Source organism: Anser brachyrhynchus, assembly GCF_964034855.1.
Source record: "Anser brachyrhynchus genome assembly, chromosome: 3".
In the NCBI taxonomy this organism is placed as follows: domain Eukaryota; kingdom Metazoa; phylum Chordata; class Aves; order Anseriformes; family Anatidae; genus Anser; species Anser brachyrhynchus.
In genome coordinates this window covers 25751342-25770367 of record NC_137696.1, presented here as the reverse complement: position 1 = coordinate 25770367, position 19026 = coordinate 25751342, and the positions used below count along the sequence as shown (strand labels likewise).

General features: G+C 34.9%; 1 protein-coding gene across 1 annotated transcript in view; it reads right to left on the bottom strand.

Moving 5' to 3' along the window:
• SPATA17 (spermatogenesis associated 17) overlaps window positions 1-19026 on the bottom strand; it is a 96702-nt gene that overhangs the window by 18216 nt on the left and 59460 nt on the right. The window contains exons 8-9 of the mRNA XM_080585078.1: window positions 14933-15084; window positions 5994-6129 (exon numbers count right to left, since the gene is read on the bottom strand). Of these exons, the coding sequence (XP_080441204.1) occupies window positions 5994-6129; window positions 14933-15084 (288 nt within the window). The remainder of the gene's footprint in view (window positions 1-5993; window positions 6130-14932; window positions 15085-19026) is intronic.

The window sequence follows — 19026 nt, the reverse complement described above, 5'->3', positions numbered from 1 at the left end:
AGTCCAGTGAGTCAGAGGTAATGTCTGCTGTTCCTGCTGTTGAACTGACATACTCTTGGCTTTTTGAATATTTGCTTCTCAAGAGGGGCAAAATTTAGAAGTAGTAGACTTTGCAAAAGCAATTATATGTCATTTTTTGTTACCCAGTTTCAGAGACATCTTGCTCATTAATCTGGTCCATGATATTAGCTTGGGCACCACTTCTCTTTTTTTTTTTTTAACACTACCTGTCCAGGAATATAGCTAAATGCCTGAGCTCCAAGGAGCTCACAATTCTGCAAAGTAATGCTGTTGTAAGAATCACCCTATATGAAGGCAGGGAGTTCCTCAAGCCAATTATCACAAGAAGATACAAAGTGTTCTGACTCTCAGTGGTTGTTCTGTAGACAGCAGAGAGACACATGCTACAGAATATTGACTTTTCATGAATAATATAGAATGCACTGCTGTAAGACCAGATCCTTGGATTTAAACTTTTTGGTTTGGTGTAGGATATATGGTAAGAAGCAAAGTGAAGGAAAGCATCTTTACCTTGGAACCAGATAGCTGATAATTCAAACTAAAGGTGCATTTGGAGCATCCAAATAGATCCATTAAGTTATGCCAGCAGCAATAATTATACAGGAGCCATGTCATTGGCTGGAGATTGCTGGAATGCAACACACTTTGGCAACAACCCTTATTATTCCTGACATGGCTCATGAGGAAATCGGTAGTGTAAAACACAAACTCTTAAAAGATCACCTAATAATTCCTCTACAATAGAGTCACTTCTAGCTGCCACATTATGTCAATTTTGCATCGCTTAGGAAAACACGTTGCATTTGCACTGGGGAAACTAAGAATTGTTATTCAAAGTGTCCTGGCTCTTCTCATTGTATACTTGTAATTTTGTCACACAGCATACTAGTAAATATGGCCTTAAAAGTTTCAAAACATGTAATAAGGCTGACAGCACAGATCCGCATTCCTCAGGAATACCACACTGTATTAGAAAATATTCTTGTATATTTCTTCTCTGATTAAAAGGAATAGAAACCAAGCAAACACCCTTAAAAATTGTCCAGGAGTCACAGTCACAGTCTTGATAGAAAAAGCTTAAAACTTCACACATACATTATACTTATCTCAATTATAATTGCTGCAAGATTAAGAAAAGTCAAGTTAAAGTGAAATTTAGTTAAGTTTCAGTATAAGATAGGGATGAAAGAACATTAATAATGTACCAATTCTGCCATATGACATTGACCAATAGACACATAATAATAGTATGTTGTTAGTCCCATGTGGGATAAAACTAGTTTCCAAACAGAACAAGTCACTTCCCCCTCTCCAGTTTTTCCTCTTCAGTAACACCATGTAAATACAAATTTTCTGTAGAACCATAGGACACAGTGGCCTCAGAAGAATGTAAAAGAGAAGGGGTTGGCCATGTAGAAAAGTCAAGCCTGCTTTGAAAGGCACTGAGATTTTCAGGCCTTGTTATACACTTATGGAATTCTTCCCACATAGCTGGAACTTTAGGTCCTACCTGATACAGTTATGCCACTTCTGCCATAACTTGAGTAAGAATGAAAACTGCTGGGGTTATTGAAGTTTTAGAGGTAAAAGACTTTATACAAAATAGCATGAATTTTCTGGACCCACAGAGAGTACTCTTTTGCACCACGGAAAGTCCAAACTTAGTAAAATAATGTGAGAGGAATTATGCAGATGAGACATTCAGAGTGACTTGATCCTTGCAATCTTCTTTATGGCAGAAAGCAAGTTAGTTAAAGATCAAGAAATTTTCTATTGTCTGTTATCCCAAATGGGACACTTCTGCCAATTCTTAGACAAAGACAAATTTACACCTACTGTAAATCAATGAAACTCTATACATTGTATTATCCTAATGTCCTTTATAAACTCAGGCTAAAGTACTTACACACACCTGGTTTTCTGATATATTATTGTACAATTTAATGAAATACTTCTGCAAATTCATATAATCTCAGCTGAAGGCAATCACCATCTAACTACATTGATTGAAGCTGTTGATTGTGCTTTTGTCTACTCTGGCTGAATGTGAGCCTGTCACCTCTGCCTCTGGTGACAAAAAATGGAAGCTGTATAATTTTTATAACAACTATTGCCTGCTCTAGCAATTACACAAAACAACATGAAGATGACAACGCTGTTGCTCAGTTTCTACTGCTCCAACAAAAACAGAATTGTGTTGGTGGTGCATTACAAGTGCTATTTTTCCTAGCCTATGTGAGGCCATCATAATCAGAAGTATTTGAACTTGATATTTGATTAATGCTGGCAGTACTCTATAAGTGATTTCCACTCAACGTCTAATTATTTATTTCCTGTTATAAATGGAATGAAACAATTCAAAACAAACAGCTAGAATGACTGTTTTGCAAGAAGCTCATAATCATCAATTCATACATGTAGAAATCTTCCTAAAATTATATTACACTGGCCTGTTGAACTTGAAAAGCATATTTTATCCCAATCAATGCATAAAAGTAAAATTATCCATAACTAAGGCATGTTTCTCTGCTGTACAGTTCAGCTGTAATGATCCCCACACACTGCACTTGCACATCAATTATGATAATCATAATCACGGTCGTTAAGCTGAATGTTCATTATTATCAGGATGCTGGTGACAGCAGATTCAATCATCGGGTGCAATGGGCAGGCAGTCACAGTCCCACCCAAGTTTCTGCAGACTGCGTTGTGCCACATTAAATCTATGATGTGTTCCACATCCCACTCTATTCCAAAAGCTGTAGACGGTAAAGGTCAACTTTATGTTCTGTGCAATATGCTTAGGTTCTCTAAATTAATTCCTTGCAGTACTGGATATTTTTATGCTTTGTAGATAATAAAATTCTGTTTAGGGCCCAAATGCCTGTGCAAATAACGAAACAGTGATGCAGTTGTACTGTAATTCACCTATAATAAGGCATCAAAGGAAAGAATCTATCAACAAGGAATGCCTTCAAATGTCATGTCCCTAATTTTCCAAATAAGAAAACAGTAAATGCTGTCATTTAAGTCAGTTTTCTAAAATGCATATGCAAACTAATTCCAATACCAATTAAAGGCCATAAACTATCATTTCTGCTTCAGTAAATATGAACATATGTGAGTGTTTTGACAACTGAAAGATTATAGTTAGTGTATTTGATCCCCTGACTGTCCAGCTACTTTGGGACCTATCACTCTAGATTAAACTCACAGTGACTAGTATTTTTTTTTCTTTATATCAATACTTCTCACAGAAATCAAAGGCATTCCAAGGTATTTAGACATATATTAATACAACTTTAAAAATATGCAAGCATTTTTTATTTTCATAGTAGTTAACAACTAGGATAACTAGATTGTTTCACTAGAAGTATATTTCTATTTTTTAACTTGTTTATTTTTAATGAAGATTTAGAGTAGAACTGTTTTTTCCCTTAGCTTAGTAACTTCTTAGAAATCTATGTGGAATGGTATGAAAATTTTCAGACTATAACTAGATGAAAAGAACTATTAACTTTTCTCACATATCAATGGTAATTACTATGTTTAGAGGAAGTCTATGCTGACACTCTTTCATTTTCCAGAGGAAATATAACAATACAATATTTGTCTTTGTTGCTCATTTTGCTTCTAAAGTAATTATATAATTTACATACTAATCTTTTTGAGACCTGAATTAAAATGCACACATATAAACACATAAAAATCTAAAGGAAATATAACTCAGACACGCTCATGTACATAAACAGAGAAACTTTTTAATACAGAGGTTATAAAAAAAAAAAAGCTAATATCAAATAATACTTCAGCAGCTCAGTGGTCTATGACCCACTGATCACTGCACTGCCTCCTTGGAAGAAATTATAGTTTTTCTTACCGGCAATGATTAGATGGACTTCTCGATTATAATACTTTAAGAAGCCAACTATACAACCTGGCTGGGTTATCAGCTATTCAGGTTGTAATAAACACTGCATTAACATAAATATCATCTCATGGAAAACCCCAAAAAAGGTTGTGTTAAGTAACATGTTAAGCAAAACTCAGATTGTTTTTGGTATTATCTTCACACATGCCATTTAGCCTGGTGATTAATTAATAGAAGATAATTTTGTTCAGAGCCCTGACATATGGAAAATTTTACTAGATTTGGGAAACAAAGTAACAGAATTCACTGAGATTTTAGTTCTGAAAGTATGACCTTGTACCTGCCTATAGGACCTCTTCCATTAAAATGCAGAAAGGAGGTAGAGTTTTTTTTGTTTTGTTTTTTTTCTTTTTCTTTTAACGGTAATAATGACCCATTAAATCAGCAGGTAGGTCAGAAAGAGCTATTTTCCCCTCTTATCTCTCTGTTTGGGTAAGCAGCTCCTAACTGAAGCTTCATTTTAATTTAGAACTGGGGTTGGAAGGCTGTAGGTTGTGTTGGATTAATGCATACAGCTATATACCTCCAGAGATTTAGGTTGAAATCTATCCAAGATAGCAAGTAAAGCAATTTTAGTTGTATCAGCTAAGTCCTATAATTTATATTATATGCATCATATACGTATGATAAACAGTACAAATACCTTTACATTGGTTGATATTGGTATCTGAGCCTGATCAAGAACTGCTACAGATTGGAAAAGTCTTTACAGTATAAAACAAGTAAGACCAACAAATTTTATATCATTTTTTTATATATCATGCTTATGCTTTGGGACTCCAGTGAAGCATACCCTCCATTAATTGCATTGAAAGACAAATTCAGATCTTTTCATTTGATCTTTGTATCTTTATTTACAATGTAATTTAGTTATTTTTTGTAATGATTAAATATCAAAATTTTACTCTAATATTGTTTCTAAAGCTTAAAATTTTGAGGAAAAAAATCAGACAAAATATTTCATCTCAAAATAAAATTCCTCGGAACCTGCTTTATATTTACAAGGATAAGTTACTTTCAAGAAAACAAGTAATCATATCTTATAAAACCCCAAAATTAATTTGGTTGAAAGGGACCTCTTCAGATTGGATAGTCCACCTCCTTGCTCAAGCAGGACCAGCTACAGCATGTTGCCCAGGACTGTGTCCTGTCAGGTTTTGAATACATCCAATGATAGAGACTTCACAGTCCCCTAGGCAACCTGTTCCAGTGTTTGACCACTCCCACAGTAAAATAAATAGATGGATAAGTAAATAAAAATAATTAAATAAATAAATACATGAAATGTGCTTTCTTTCATTCAGATGGAATGTTATTCATCTCAGTTTGTACCTGATGTTAATTGTCCTAGACACTACTGAGAAGAATCTGGTTCCACATTCATTTCCTCCCACAGTTGTTTATATACATTGATAAGATGTCCCTGAGCCTTCTCTTCTCCACATTGAAGAGTTCCAGCTCTCTCAGCCTGTTCTCATAGAAAAGGTATTCTATACCCTTTATCATCTTTGAGGCCATGTGCTGGAACTGTTCTGTCAAGTCCATATCTTTCTTGTACTGGGAAATTTTAATGTGATTATGATACCTAATACAAAAATAAGTAATGCAAATATATGCACAAATTCATGTTGAAACACTGTTTAGGTTCATTTTCACCCTTATTCACCCAAAGAACATAAGCAACAAAATATTTTATATTTTCTCCATTTTTCTTCCATAATTTTCTAAAGGTTTAGCATGTAAGAATAAATATACATATATTATATTGTATATAATATGATGTCCTAAATCAGGAAAGGCATAACAGAAAAAAAAATTGCAAAACTGATATAACCAGATCTGTACTTATACATGCTCTTAATCCTTACCTTGTAGGTCAAAGAATTGTTGAATTTCTTCCAGTTTAACTTACCAACGAGTTCAGAAACCTTGATGGCCCAAAGATACCCAGTGGATTCAATGATCTCAGGATCAAGCTCAAATTCACATACAATAGCAATCTAAAAAAGTAAGCCATTCTTTAATTTTTGTAGTGACTCACCTTGCCTGTTACCCACTTATTCGGCTGTACTTCTCGGAAGTGTTTAATTCCATAAGTTTCTTGGCCATATTTGCCTGACCTATGAATTGACGGATCATACTTCTCATTTTTATGATACGAAGAAAATGGCAAAAATCTGAAATTCAAAAAATATTTAAAAATTATGGTCTACTCCGGATGCCACAGAAATCATGTAAATAAGATATCAATGTAGCAGAAAATGAGGTGGACACAAGTTTCTGCTGTTTTCCTCTACCATCTTGATGTCCCCTCCTCAGTACTGTGGAAGGGTTACTGCAATTTCTTTTATAATTGCTTTTTAATAAAATTTGGAGCAAAGTGATAGAGATCTTCAACAGGATAAAATGAAGCCTTGTAAGAAGATAGAAGATGGTGCATTTGCATTGCCAGATTATTACTCTGGCTATATTTGCACTGCTAACTGGTGTGGTGTATAGAAGGAATGAACAGGGACTGGTTTGGTGTGATTTCCTTATTGACATGTGCAATGCAGTATGTGCCACCAGTCAATGGAAGGCCTCCACCATGCAAAAGTAGAGTTCATTTCTGGAGAACCTTGCATCCACCTTACAAGTAGCGTACTCTAAAAGGCAACCAACACAACCTCAACCTGATCATTCCATCAGGATGGATGCATTTCAAGGCTACCAGCAGTGTAAGTATAGACCAAGACTAATTCACACCAGAAAGAACTCCTTTTGTACCTTAAAGTAGAAAGTGTATCCTTTGATAACTGTCAACCAAAACTATATAAGGTGTAGCCTAGTTGAGCAGAATAGAAACTTAGACAGATAGTACTGATGGCTTTCATGTATTGGCAGACCACAAAGCAAATCAATGATTTATTCTAAATACACAAATTGTGTACTTTACTCTGAAGTTATCAGTATGCCCTAACCATCAATCTTTTGGGATTTGATTCTTTCACCTTTAGTCATACTGAGGGTGAACTCCCTTCTTGCATACTACCACTGAACAGTGAAATTCCAGATGCCTTCTTTGGTCATAGAGGTTGTTTTAAGATAGACATCACTAAAGCCTGTGGGCACCTACAGGTTTTCTGGGTAGGTCCCACAGTAAACTGTATGGAGGAGGGTGAAAGGCATCTCATATATAATGGATTTGCAAGAGACCCTACAAAGATATCAGTTTCATCTGCCCATTTTAGTTTGCAAGATAGTTACAAGAGCAAAGAGATACATTTTAATATAAAGGAAAATCCCATGAATGAAGCTTATCATTGCTGGTATTCCAAAAAAAGAAATGTGTGTTCTTTATTCTACAAGTGCAGAAAAATTATTAAGTGGTAAAATTAGAAATAAGTTTCAAGAGTTTAAAACATCACTTTAACAGCCACAATAATAGGTGTAGTTAATTAAAACCTTTTACTAGTTGAAAGTTTTTCAGAACCCAGAGTCCCAATAAGAGTTATAGTCAAACACATTTTTGATAAAGATGGGGATAAAAATATGTTTCTTCCTGTTTCTCAGCTGATACAGACTCACAAAATGATTTATTTACACTAACAAATCAACAACTGTTTGGGTGAGCTTGTTTATTTTTATTAAATTATATGCCTCTCTTTCCACTTCATAAAAAGAAACTATTTAACAATACTCCTAGCTATATCAATTTATTCTATCCAGTACCACAGTCAAATGTCATGTAAAGTTAGCAAAAAGAAAAACACTGATTTAGCAGACTTAAATTATACAAAGCTATAGTAGTATGTGTATACTCATGGGAAAGGACACTCACATAAGACAGATTATGGTACTTGTAATGCTAATTTGCACATGGGATGGACATCACATGCACACAAAAATTAATGTGGCCCCAGTGTCCCAGAGAATACACCGAAGGTGCTGTGAGCCGGCTGCTCCACTTGCAGTTTTTATCACTTCTGAATTGCATTTTAATAGTACATTTTTCTTTTGTTCAGACATGAAAGAAAATTGGCTTTCTCAGGGGATTGGATATCTGAGAAGGCTAGCAGTTTAGGGATTTGCCCATATATGCATATAATTTAGTTGAGCCATAACATTCATAATTCAATATGAATACCACATCTGTAAAATTTATACACAAAAGAGCAAAAAAAAAAAATCTTGAGAAAAGTAGAAGATAAAGAAAACAATAAGGATTCTAGTTGTTTCCCTTATAAAATGTTTTATGTGAAGGGCTTGATTTTACTGTGGACCAGTTCAGCTTCATCTATTTTGGCAAATCTATTGATCAAATCAGAGTTTGGCAAATCAGAGTAATTTATGTTTTACCACAATTCTGAACTTAAATATCTATGCATATATTCTAACACTTTAGGTCACAAGTAACAGCTTGCACTACATGTAGCTTAGCACAAATTTAATCTTCCACATTCTACTGCTTATCTCCTCTAAGACCATCGGCTGGTCTATGTGCTGTACAGCCTGGAATGTATGTCTATGGTTGAGGAAAAAGTTAAAGCAACTATGAGTTTTTGAAAAAGAACATTGAATAATAAAAAAATACTGAAAATGAAATGAAAGAACATTAACAATATAATGGGGTATAATGGCATAAAATAGTAATTTTTTTTCTTTTGTCTGTAGATCTGCAGTCAGAGCCACCTGAGCAGTTGTTGATAGGGACAATGATCTAACAACAAGAAAGGATCATATTCACAAATTCAATGTCTGTTTAAAGCAAGCAAATATTGTCATAATTTTATGTAAATAACTAATTAAAATATTTTAAAATTTTGTTTATTTGTTTTAGGTAGATAAAAAAATTAATAGGAATCATACGAGCGTCATTATAGCCCTACGAGCCAATGATAATAGTAAAAATCAAGAGCACTGCAATATACTTCAGTAACGGCATTGTGTTCTGTAGCTCTCTCTATATACCTGACACAGCTTTTCCCCAAATTAATGACAGTATGTGTTCTGAATGCGACAGAAGAGAGTGATGGAAGGAGAAGAAAATTAAATCCAGACAATGGTATGATAACATTATAAACTGCCCAAGCTTAGACCTCAGTAGTTTTTTCCCCACAATAAGCTCACTCCAGTGGGATTCTTATATCTGGGTTTCAGCTTTTCTTTGTGATTTCAGTGTAAATTCAAAAGTTCTTGAAGGCTTTCAGTAAAACTGACAGAGACAGAAATAGCGGGATGAAAGACGAATCAAATTCCATGTTGCCATCATATTGTGCCATAAAGCGTAATCAGTATAATCTGAGCCCTTCCAAAACTTTATGATTTAATGGGAGGTGAATTCTCCCCAAAGAAATACACTTAAAAAATGAAAAGTTATTTCAGTCCACCCACCACAAAAGCTTAAATGAGAGACGTGACAAAGAATACAATCAAGATAGGGTGAAAGAGTTGGAACCAAAAAGCCTCGGAGGCCTTGACTTAGTAGACAACCCTAGACCTGACAGTTTATAGCAGTATATATTTATATTTCAAAAGATATCCTTGATAGCTTTTGTTGTTAACTAAAATTGTGTTCTCTCTCCTTTCTATCCTGTACCTCCTTGCTACCATTAATTTAATCTTTCTAATCCTTCTTTTCCACACATTTCAGCCCCCTTGTTCTCTTTCTTCCTTCATCTCATCACCTATTATTTCTTCCTTCCATTCTGTCTCTTATTCCATTATTTCTTGCTATTTTGACAGGAGATGGAAGAGGCCTCTTAGATACTATAGGCTTTCTAGTTGGCCTTGATAGATGCTGTAGAAGGTACTGGACTCTGATGTCTACGGCAATGCAAGAGGAGAGAAAAATCTTCCTATGCAGCAGCACAAACAGGAAGGATGATTTGTCAGGGAGTGTAGTGATAGAACAAGGGGTAACAGTTTTAAGCAAAAAAAGATAGGTTTAGATTAGATATAAGGAAGAAACGTCTCACAGTGAGGGTGGTGAGGGCCTCCCAGACAAGTTGTGGATGCCCCATAGCTGGAAGTGTTCAAGGCCAAGTTGGATGGGGCCCTGGACAAACTGATCAGGTGAAAGGTGTCCCTGCCTCTGCAGGATAAAGCTCAGCAGCATTCACTTTTTCTTCTGTCTAAATAGCAGCAAGCAACAGGGCAGGACTTCAGCAGGTTCTCTGGATCTCTGCAAAGCAGTCTAGCAGTGCAAGCATATAATACTGAGAGCAAAAATGCTTCACTTTACCCAGGCTACTGAGAAAGATCAGGTAGGAGATCTACTGCTAGACTATCCCACACCCTGTGGCACAGTAAGAAATATTAACACCAGAGAGAGGTAGGGTAAATATTCCCAGATTTTTCAAACTTGCACAAGATTTGTATGTATTGTATGTTTTAGCAACTTAAACGTAAAAACACTACCAAAATTTTAGCTCTAGATGTGTGATAGTGCTGTTAAATTTGTATCTAAACTGGTTCCATGTAATAGCAATTCAGTTTTTTGTTGTCTTGATCTAAGTCAAAAAAAATCCTCTCACTTTAAAGAAGACCACAAGCAATTAGCTCCAAACAAACTATGTTTCACCTTCTGGAAGCTGTGAATCTTATGTTTTTTTAATTTATTAAATAAAAAACGTAATTAATTTTAAGCTTTCAGATTTGGGTTTTACCTAAAGTCATTGCTCTAATCCAACAGACTATCTTTTCACTCAGTGAACAAAGAAGCAAAATGGTTTTCCACAGCAAAACAATTCCAACAGGGCAGCCATTATGTAGTTCATAATGAGTGCACATTACAAATCAAAGTGTAATTAACAGTATAAAGACAGCATATTTTACTTACTGTATCTAGTCAGATTATCTTTAGCACAGTATTTTTTCCACGAGAAATTTTGGGCGCATTATTACAAATATTGTGTGCAGTAATACACTAAATATACTAAATATCGATGCTTTTTCAGTAAGCTCTCAGTCATTTTTATCCTAACAGCAGCAAATCTAAGAATCCTCTGTCTGTTTTTATTTAACTCATGTTTGCAATAATGTAAAGTGGCAAAAGAAAAAAATCGTCCAGTTCTTGTAGAAAGTAAAAGATCTTTTCTGCAGCAAATTCTGGAACTTCTTAATTATACACTGACTTATCTGCATCCCCAGTGTTATAAAGTACTAGAACTTCATTAGAAAAATTAAGATGGAAAAATGAAGGCACTACTTTGTAAATTTCCAGTGGAAATTAGCTGGAAGAAGCAGAGGAATACTGGATCAAAAGAGGGTAATCATGCTTAACTGTGCCCTAGAGCACCCGCATGTATAATACGATTTGCACAGTAACTACCTCTCCTATTACTGCTTGTTTGGAGTATTCTGTGTTAATGGGGTTAGCTAATTTAGTATTTTAACTTAAAAAGACTCTACTGATTAATAAATGTTGCACACTGTGCTAGTAATTAAAATAAATGGAAGAGTTACAAATAGAAGTTGAATTGTTAAGAAAACATTATCTGAAAATATATGATAATCCCTGTTTATCATAATACAATAACAGTCCGGAAAATATGCAAATTGCTGAAGTTGCAAAGCATATGAAAAACTAAGCATAATTTGAACAAAGTTTTCAGATGTGTTATATTTGCATGACATAAAACGTAGTGGCCATTTTCACTAGGCTAATTCAGAAACACAGTAAAAAAATCTTAAAAACATACAAATGAAAAGATTTCTTAAAATTGCAAAATCTCATCCAAACGAAGTGACTTGCTTTTTAAATTTTATTTTAAAATGTCATTTACACTGGGCATGTCATGATACTGATGACTCCGAGTCATTAACCTTTCTGTAAGTCCATCCTTTGTGCACAGCACTGTGTAGTGCAGAAGTACCTACAGTGGCTCTAAAGGAATGCATTATCTTGCTGAAAATAAACCTGTGAGGAGCTTGGTACTGCAACACTCACACAATGTGTGAGACACGGGGTGTGCAAACATTGCGCTGTGCTGCACACAAGCAAACCAGTGTGTTCAGGACTAGCTTGGCTATCTTTGGTACAGCACTGAGCACAGATAGAGCCAGGAACTGAGACGACTTGCCTGTTGTCACACCAGCAGCATACAGTGAATCAGAAATCCTCAGCTTTACACTATTGCTGGTTTATCCCTATTCTATCACCACATTGCAACTCATTCTGATGTATGTTGACTTTATAAAGATGTTTAATACTATACTCTCAATCATGTGGCATATTATGTGAGGCAGATTTCAGCACTTAATGAAAATAATTTACATTTTCGTTCTCTGGAAAATTAGGCGAGCACACTGCTGCACGCAACTGAGTAAAGAACTTTTCATGCTTAGTGATCTAAATCTGCTGGATCCAGCATTTGGTGTCTCAAACTAGACACTAGTTTATTAAGTGGCCATCCCAAAGGAGTCCAATTGTCATTCCTATCCAAGTGTAGGGGGAAATCACTCCATTTGTATGAAAAATAGCACAATAAGGCAGTAACAGCTTCAATTACATGAGAAAGAGGTATCACTCTTATTAGGTTAGATTACCCAGTTGCTGTTTCATTGCAAAATAGGAAATTCCAGCAGTTGCTTCAAACACAGCCATCATTTTCTTGTTTTGGATTTGTACTGCTTCTACCTGCCTCAACCTCTCCCTTGGCTTTCTCTATTATTTCTGAATTCATCAGAAGCAAGAAGTTTCTCAGAGCTTGAAACATTTAGAGAAAACATTAACTCTTTAAAAAAAAAATGAAATCAGAGGTGAGTGGGAATTCTTAACATCTGATATAGAAAAAATATTGCTGTTTTATACCTGCTATCTTAAAAGATAATGCACAATAGTCATTCTGGAAAAATAAGATCAAGGATTCAGTTTGTCTTTTTTATGCAAATACTAGCTTTCTCCACAAACCCCACACACTTCCTCTTCTCTTTCTCTCCTTATTTGCTAAAATAGAAGAATGATCAGCATACAACCAGAAAGAAATACAGTCCCAAAGTATACAATTACACGGAAAGAGACAGAAATCTGTCAGTTCATAATAGACACCACTGAGAAAAAAATACTGTAGAATCTGAGTAACCCTTTGCTGACTCCTCCCCGGAGACCAGCATACCACAAAGCAGTTGCAGTATTGCTAGAGTGTCTTAGACCTGATGATGACCTGCAGCTCTGTCATCACCTTTTCAAGGTTACAGATGTGACCCTTGCATGGTTGGTTGAATCTGAAGCACAAACGGAATGATCACAGCCTGAAAATGTATAATACACTATGCATTTAGTGCGCGTGAAGCTGAGAATCACTGCTTCTGCGTATTAAGGATGGAATGAAATGCTTTCTTGCCCATAAGGTAAACAAAGACCCCCAATCAATTAATATCTGTCAGAGTTGGAGACTCCAAATTTGAAGTGTACAAGACCAAAGCCTTTACAACTCACCAAGTGGGAAGAAACAGGGAAATAAATATTTCAACATATGACCTTCTGAAGCTGTTGACATAGTGACCTCTGGTGTAAATCATATCAAATAAAGACCAGGCCATATAGTCATTCCCATAAATGAAGAACATAATCCCTCCTCATTTGGAATATATAATCAAAACCTATCCAGTGTAAAGAACACCTTAGCTGAAAGAAAGAATCTTAATTATTACCCAGTGTTTTCTAGATTTCAGTCGTAGAAGCTAAAAATAAAAATAAACATTTAAAAGTTAGCACTGATCTAAGATGAGATTTGAAAGTTAAGCTGCTTTTCCCCTTCTCCAATGATTAAAAAAAATAGAGGAAAGAAGAGAAACCTGAAGTATGTTTTTACTTGTAACTTTTCCCTATTACTCGTTTGGTATAAAAGGGGTAAAAAATACTACATCCAATTTTTGTTACCAAATATCACAAATAACATTGTACAAATGTGGAAAAGTTGCTGAATTAAAAGATTTTCTTTCAAAATTGTTTTTAAGTAGAAGCTCCTTTGAAAGTCACTATTAATATTAAATCAGGGAAAACATGGGGGAAAAAAAAAAAAAAGATCCAGCAATTAAAACAAAAGCTAAAACATGCAAATGCAGTTGATTTTAGCATTCTTAAATCCCAGTCCTTAAACTGACACAGGCAATATGGAGCTGATAGCAAAGTATTATTCATTCCCAGTGAATCGGTAGATCACAGGCTGCCCACAAGGAAAAGGGATTCCTTTCTGTCCTGAATTCTGGTACTGAAGTGTCAAAGAATTGCCAAGAGCAGTGAATTCAAGCGAAAAGTTGACAAAACATCATTTGTTTCTAGTTAACTACAAAGCCAGAACAAGTGACATAATAGGCTTTATTATGATTGGGCAAAGGAGTTCCATCCCAATAAAAAAAGATTTGGGAATATTTTGTTGATAGCCTTAAATGTGGGGGGATGGATTACGTCTGTAATTTTGGATTGTATGGAAAAGAACTGGCCCCTCTGATGCTATTACAGATGCAATGGCTCAGGAAACCAAACTGCCACAAAGAATTAAATTAAAGTTTTTACATCATGTTCAACATGTGCAACATATGCTCCCTTCCCTTCCAAGTGAGCTTTGGTAGTCTACTGGAAAGAAGGCATGTCTCAATGGCATGCAAGAACATGTTTCCTCCCACAGTATTTAAAATCTTTGAATATGAAGACAGAAATAGTATTTGTTCCTTGGCAAGGTGCATATGGCAAAAAGTAATTTGCATTTGTTTACTTATTTCCCAGTAAGTTCATCTGTTGCATCACATATTATTATTATAGCACGTTCTATTGATTCATAGATACAGATGGCACATGTAATACAATTACAAGATAGGGTCTCTGCCCTGGAAAGTTTATAATCTAAGAACATAGAATTTAGAAGTATGTACAGAGAATGTTTGCTACTAAGCTGTCAGGTTTGACATTTCATTTTGTCAAGCATGAAAGGTTTTTGAAAGCAATGAAATAAAGAAAATATCCTCATAACAATACAAGGAAAAAAAAAAGCTTACTCATTGTCATGTATATGGTTTCTCCATTCCCCCCTTTTCATTTCCACTCTGGCCTTCTCTAGTGGTGAATCGATTGATGCTGCCACTCGCAAGGTTGGTTCCAAAGGCATATAGCGCTGCCGCAATACTTCAGCGGTATCGCGGAAAGGCCCCTGATGAAAGGTATAGGATAACGTAAGTGTTTTATTGTGGGGCTATAGTTCTTTCTTTCTTTTATTCATGACACATCACTGATGAATGAGGACACAGAGTGTCTAGGAAGCGTAGCACGACTTTTCTTCCAAAATAATTAAAGCAGTTCATTTCGATAGAGAGTTACAGATAACACAAAGGTTGATAACATGCTCTAAAGCCCTAAAGAGAGAATGAGAAATGCGTACTCCGGATTTATTTAGCTACTCATAAATATTTATTATTTTAAAACAATACATTGTTAGAACTTATTAGGAAACCTTATTTTTTCCCTTGGAAAAAACACTGGTGAAATAAAATTTGATATACAAGTGTTAACTTCATCTAGATTCTGTTTAAGCAGGAAGTCTCTTCCTTTTCATGGGATAAATCATGTTCTACCTTAAAGAACATGCTCTTTTCAATTTAACTATAAAGCTATTTGGAAGAGAACTTAATACGTGACTTAAAACACAATTCCTCTGATATGATTCAAACTAATGTCTACAAAAATGGAACTATATAGTCTATTTTTGAAACGTCTAATTCCACATTAATCTCACTAGTCTTAAGAAAAACTAAAAGCTCGTAATTATTTCAGAGATGTGTGTAAATATAACGTATATACATCCATAAACACACAAAAGGATGTACGTGTATATGTATATATATAAAATGTTGTTTTTTTTTTTTTTAAAAGCAGACCATTTAATAACTGATCAAACCAGTACCTACCATTTAACAAGACAGATAGAGAGAGCAACAGAAAGTCCTTTTCTACACTGTCAAAGTGATGTATGTTATGTCTTCCTTTTAGTACTAACCACTGTGAACTTACCTCAAGTATAATTAGTGCCATACTACGCTCAGGACAATTTAGTGGCAAGTCTAGATTTAGAAGTGTTACTAATTAATTTTTATTTTATTTTCACCATTACTGATCCTGCAATGAACTAGTGAAACCTTCTGAAACTATGAGCAGACAAAGAATCCTAATCACAGGCTTCATTTTTAAAGATATCCTTCTTTAAATAGGTTATCACTAACAAGTCACAGCTGGAGTTACTGCAAGCACTGAGTGAAGACTGTGGGGCTAATAAAAAGAAATGATTCACGCCTCATTTATGTTCACTTATGTTTTACATTAATAGAAACCAATAATAGGAACCAGTTACCATAAAAGTCATGGACCGTAAATAACACAAATGGCAAATAAGTATCATCTAGTACTTTTCACAGCTGGACAGGAGGATTGCTATATTTGAAAGTAGTTAATGGATTTTTATTGGAACTTTACTTTTTAAAGGCACAGTATCATGATTTGGAGATATTTTTAAAGATCATAGTAAGGAAGTAACAAAAGCATTTATACTACTTGCAGATATTTTCTTGCATTTACTTTCTAAAAGTGTCCACAAAAAATATACATTCATTTAGCATGACCACAATAAGTTTTTTTTTAAAACAGAATGAAAATTGTTATTGCCTTTAAGAAAATAATCAATACTAGAGAAGGTCATTAAAACTGGTAAACAATGCTCTAGTAACATAATCTAATGATCAAGATATAAAATAAGGCTTAACTTGCTAATGAAAAGATGAATATTTTGTATTGCAAGATGTTTGCAGAGCTGCATATGCAGAGAAAAGACGAAAGATGTGTAGTGTTATCAAATAACGTAATGATAGATGTTTGCTTTTAGAAAATAGTCTTCTTCATCATAAAATATTTATTCATATTCCACCAGAGTAAGGGCCAAATCAGATGTCCAAGCAAGCTTTTTTTTTTTTTTTCTATCTTTAATTTCTAAGAACTTTTAACTTTCTCAATTCATAGTTCAAGTGAAATTAATAAAGCACAGCAAATACTAATGGAAGGGGGAAAAAAAGAGTATACTATGCAAAGGTCTCTCCAATAAGGTTGTCATCATTAATGGTGGTGCATATTGTAGAATATGAAGTTAATTCTAATCCTTCCCTGCATTTCTCTGAAACATATTTTATGAAACTTACCCAGCAATAAACACCTACTGAATGTATGTAAGATGACAAGACCTCTAAAAAATCCATTTGCCTATTTGCATTTTACAAGATGAACTTTAAGATTTATGTAATCTGCGGTAAAATGGTGCTTGCAAATATTTTCATATCTGCAGTGCCCACAAGCATTTTGGACATCTGGCTTCAAAAGGGAACCAACAGTTTTCACCCTGAAAGCAACTCAAACAACTCCATGTTCTATTTTGGAATTTTTACTGAATAGCATAAAAATTCTTGCTACTGACTGGTCTGCCAAATAAAATGGTTAGCAGGGAGGCATTCTTACTACTTTACCATAAAATAAGAAACTCATGAAAAAAATTATGATCTACATGAAATCTTGTGTTCTTCACTGTTCCTATTCCATGACAGCCACCAGCATACAAGAAAAAAAAATTAAATCCCCTAAAAATGGTGTTGTACTTTCTGTTATTAATGCCTTTGAAAGAACACTTAACTAATTTAAGAATTACCCATTCTTCCATCAAACTGTAATTCTAGTTAATTCAGTAATAAAACTGATAGGTCTGTTATAACTAATGTATAATCATCGTTAAAACTTTTCTTTTAAATACACTATATCTCACATACACGGAGTTATATATAAAATGCTAAATACCAACTTTCCCAAGAGAAAGCTAGTAGTTAGCTAATTTTTGTTCTCTTAGGCTTATGTAATTTACATTCTCATATAAAATATCCAGGCCTATGGGCAACACAATTTTTAGATACCTGAACAATCAATGGAGTAACAAGTGGCTCACACTGGACCTGAGATGTATAAAATGTTATCACAGAGAACTAGGACACAAGTATAGCTAGTAATTAAATTCCTTATTGTCACACTGGACAACTTTCAGGGTGATGTGTTCTGATGTGATGTGTTTTCATTTCCAGCTGCTTCATCATCTCAAATCAGTGTCCTTTCCTCAGACAATACAACCCTAAATTGTCAAAGTGTTGTGTAGGGATTTAGCCGTGTGACTCCCATTAACATCAATAAGAGTCGCGCAGCTAAATCCACGCGCTGTGCTTTGAAAATTTACCCCACAGTGTACATCCCAGGGTGCTGAAAGGATTAAAGTATTATATAGTAAATTCCCTCTTTGAGGTGCAGAAAATAAACAGGGCTCTTCTGGTTTGTTCTAAAAGGCTATCTGTGCACTACTGCTGTGAATGCATCTGAACTTAGAAAGGTCTATAAAATATTCCAAACCCAAACAGAATCCTGTAAGATACTTTATATACAGTAAAGTGGTTTTGCAAGAGCAGCTTAACAATAGAAAAACTGAGTTCCCTCTTTATTTAAAAAGCATGACTCCTGTACCTTGTCCACTATGCAAAATATTCCTCTCTGTCTTGAGAGACAACACATCCAGTCACATCCCACTGAAGGACTATAATATGGACTATAGGACTATAATGGTCCCAGAAGGTAAGGCTATAATGTCATATTTATCTGTTTTTGAATTTACATTCAACTCCAAAATCCCTGATCACTAAACCGTTGGCTCATGCTTTGACTTGGTTCTAATATGAGTCAATGAGATCGTTATATGAGGAAGTTCAAACAATCAAGGTGTGGGGATGGAAGGATAGAAGGACAAAGGTGAACTACCATGAAGTTGATCCTTATTTACGGACACATATATATATATACATATGTATGTTGTAAGCAGCGTGGATCTCTGTGGGGCTCACCTCTATTTATTCAGACATATTTTGGCAGATCTGCATTTGTTCCTCATGCTCTAACCCAATTGCGTTTTTATTCACATCCCATCATTGATATTGACTCATGTTGATACAGAGAAGTCAGATATGATATAAAGGTGAGAAAAGCCTCTTCTGTGTGGGTTAGTCCATGATGCCATGGCTGTTTC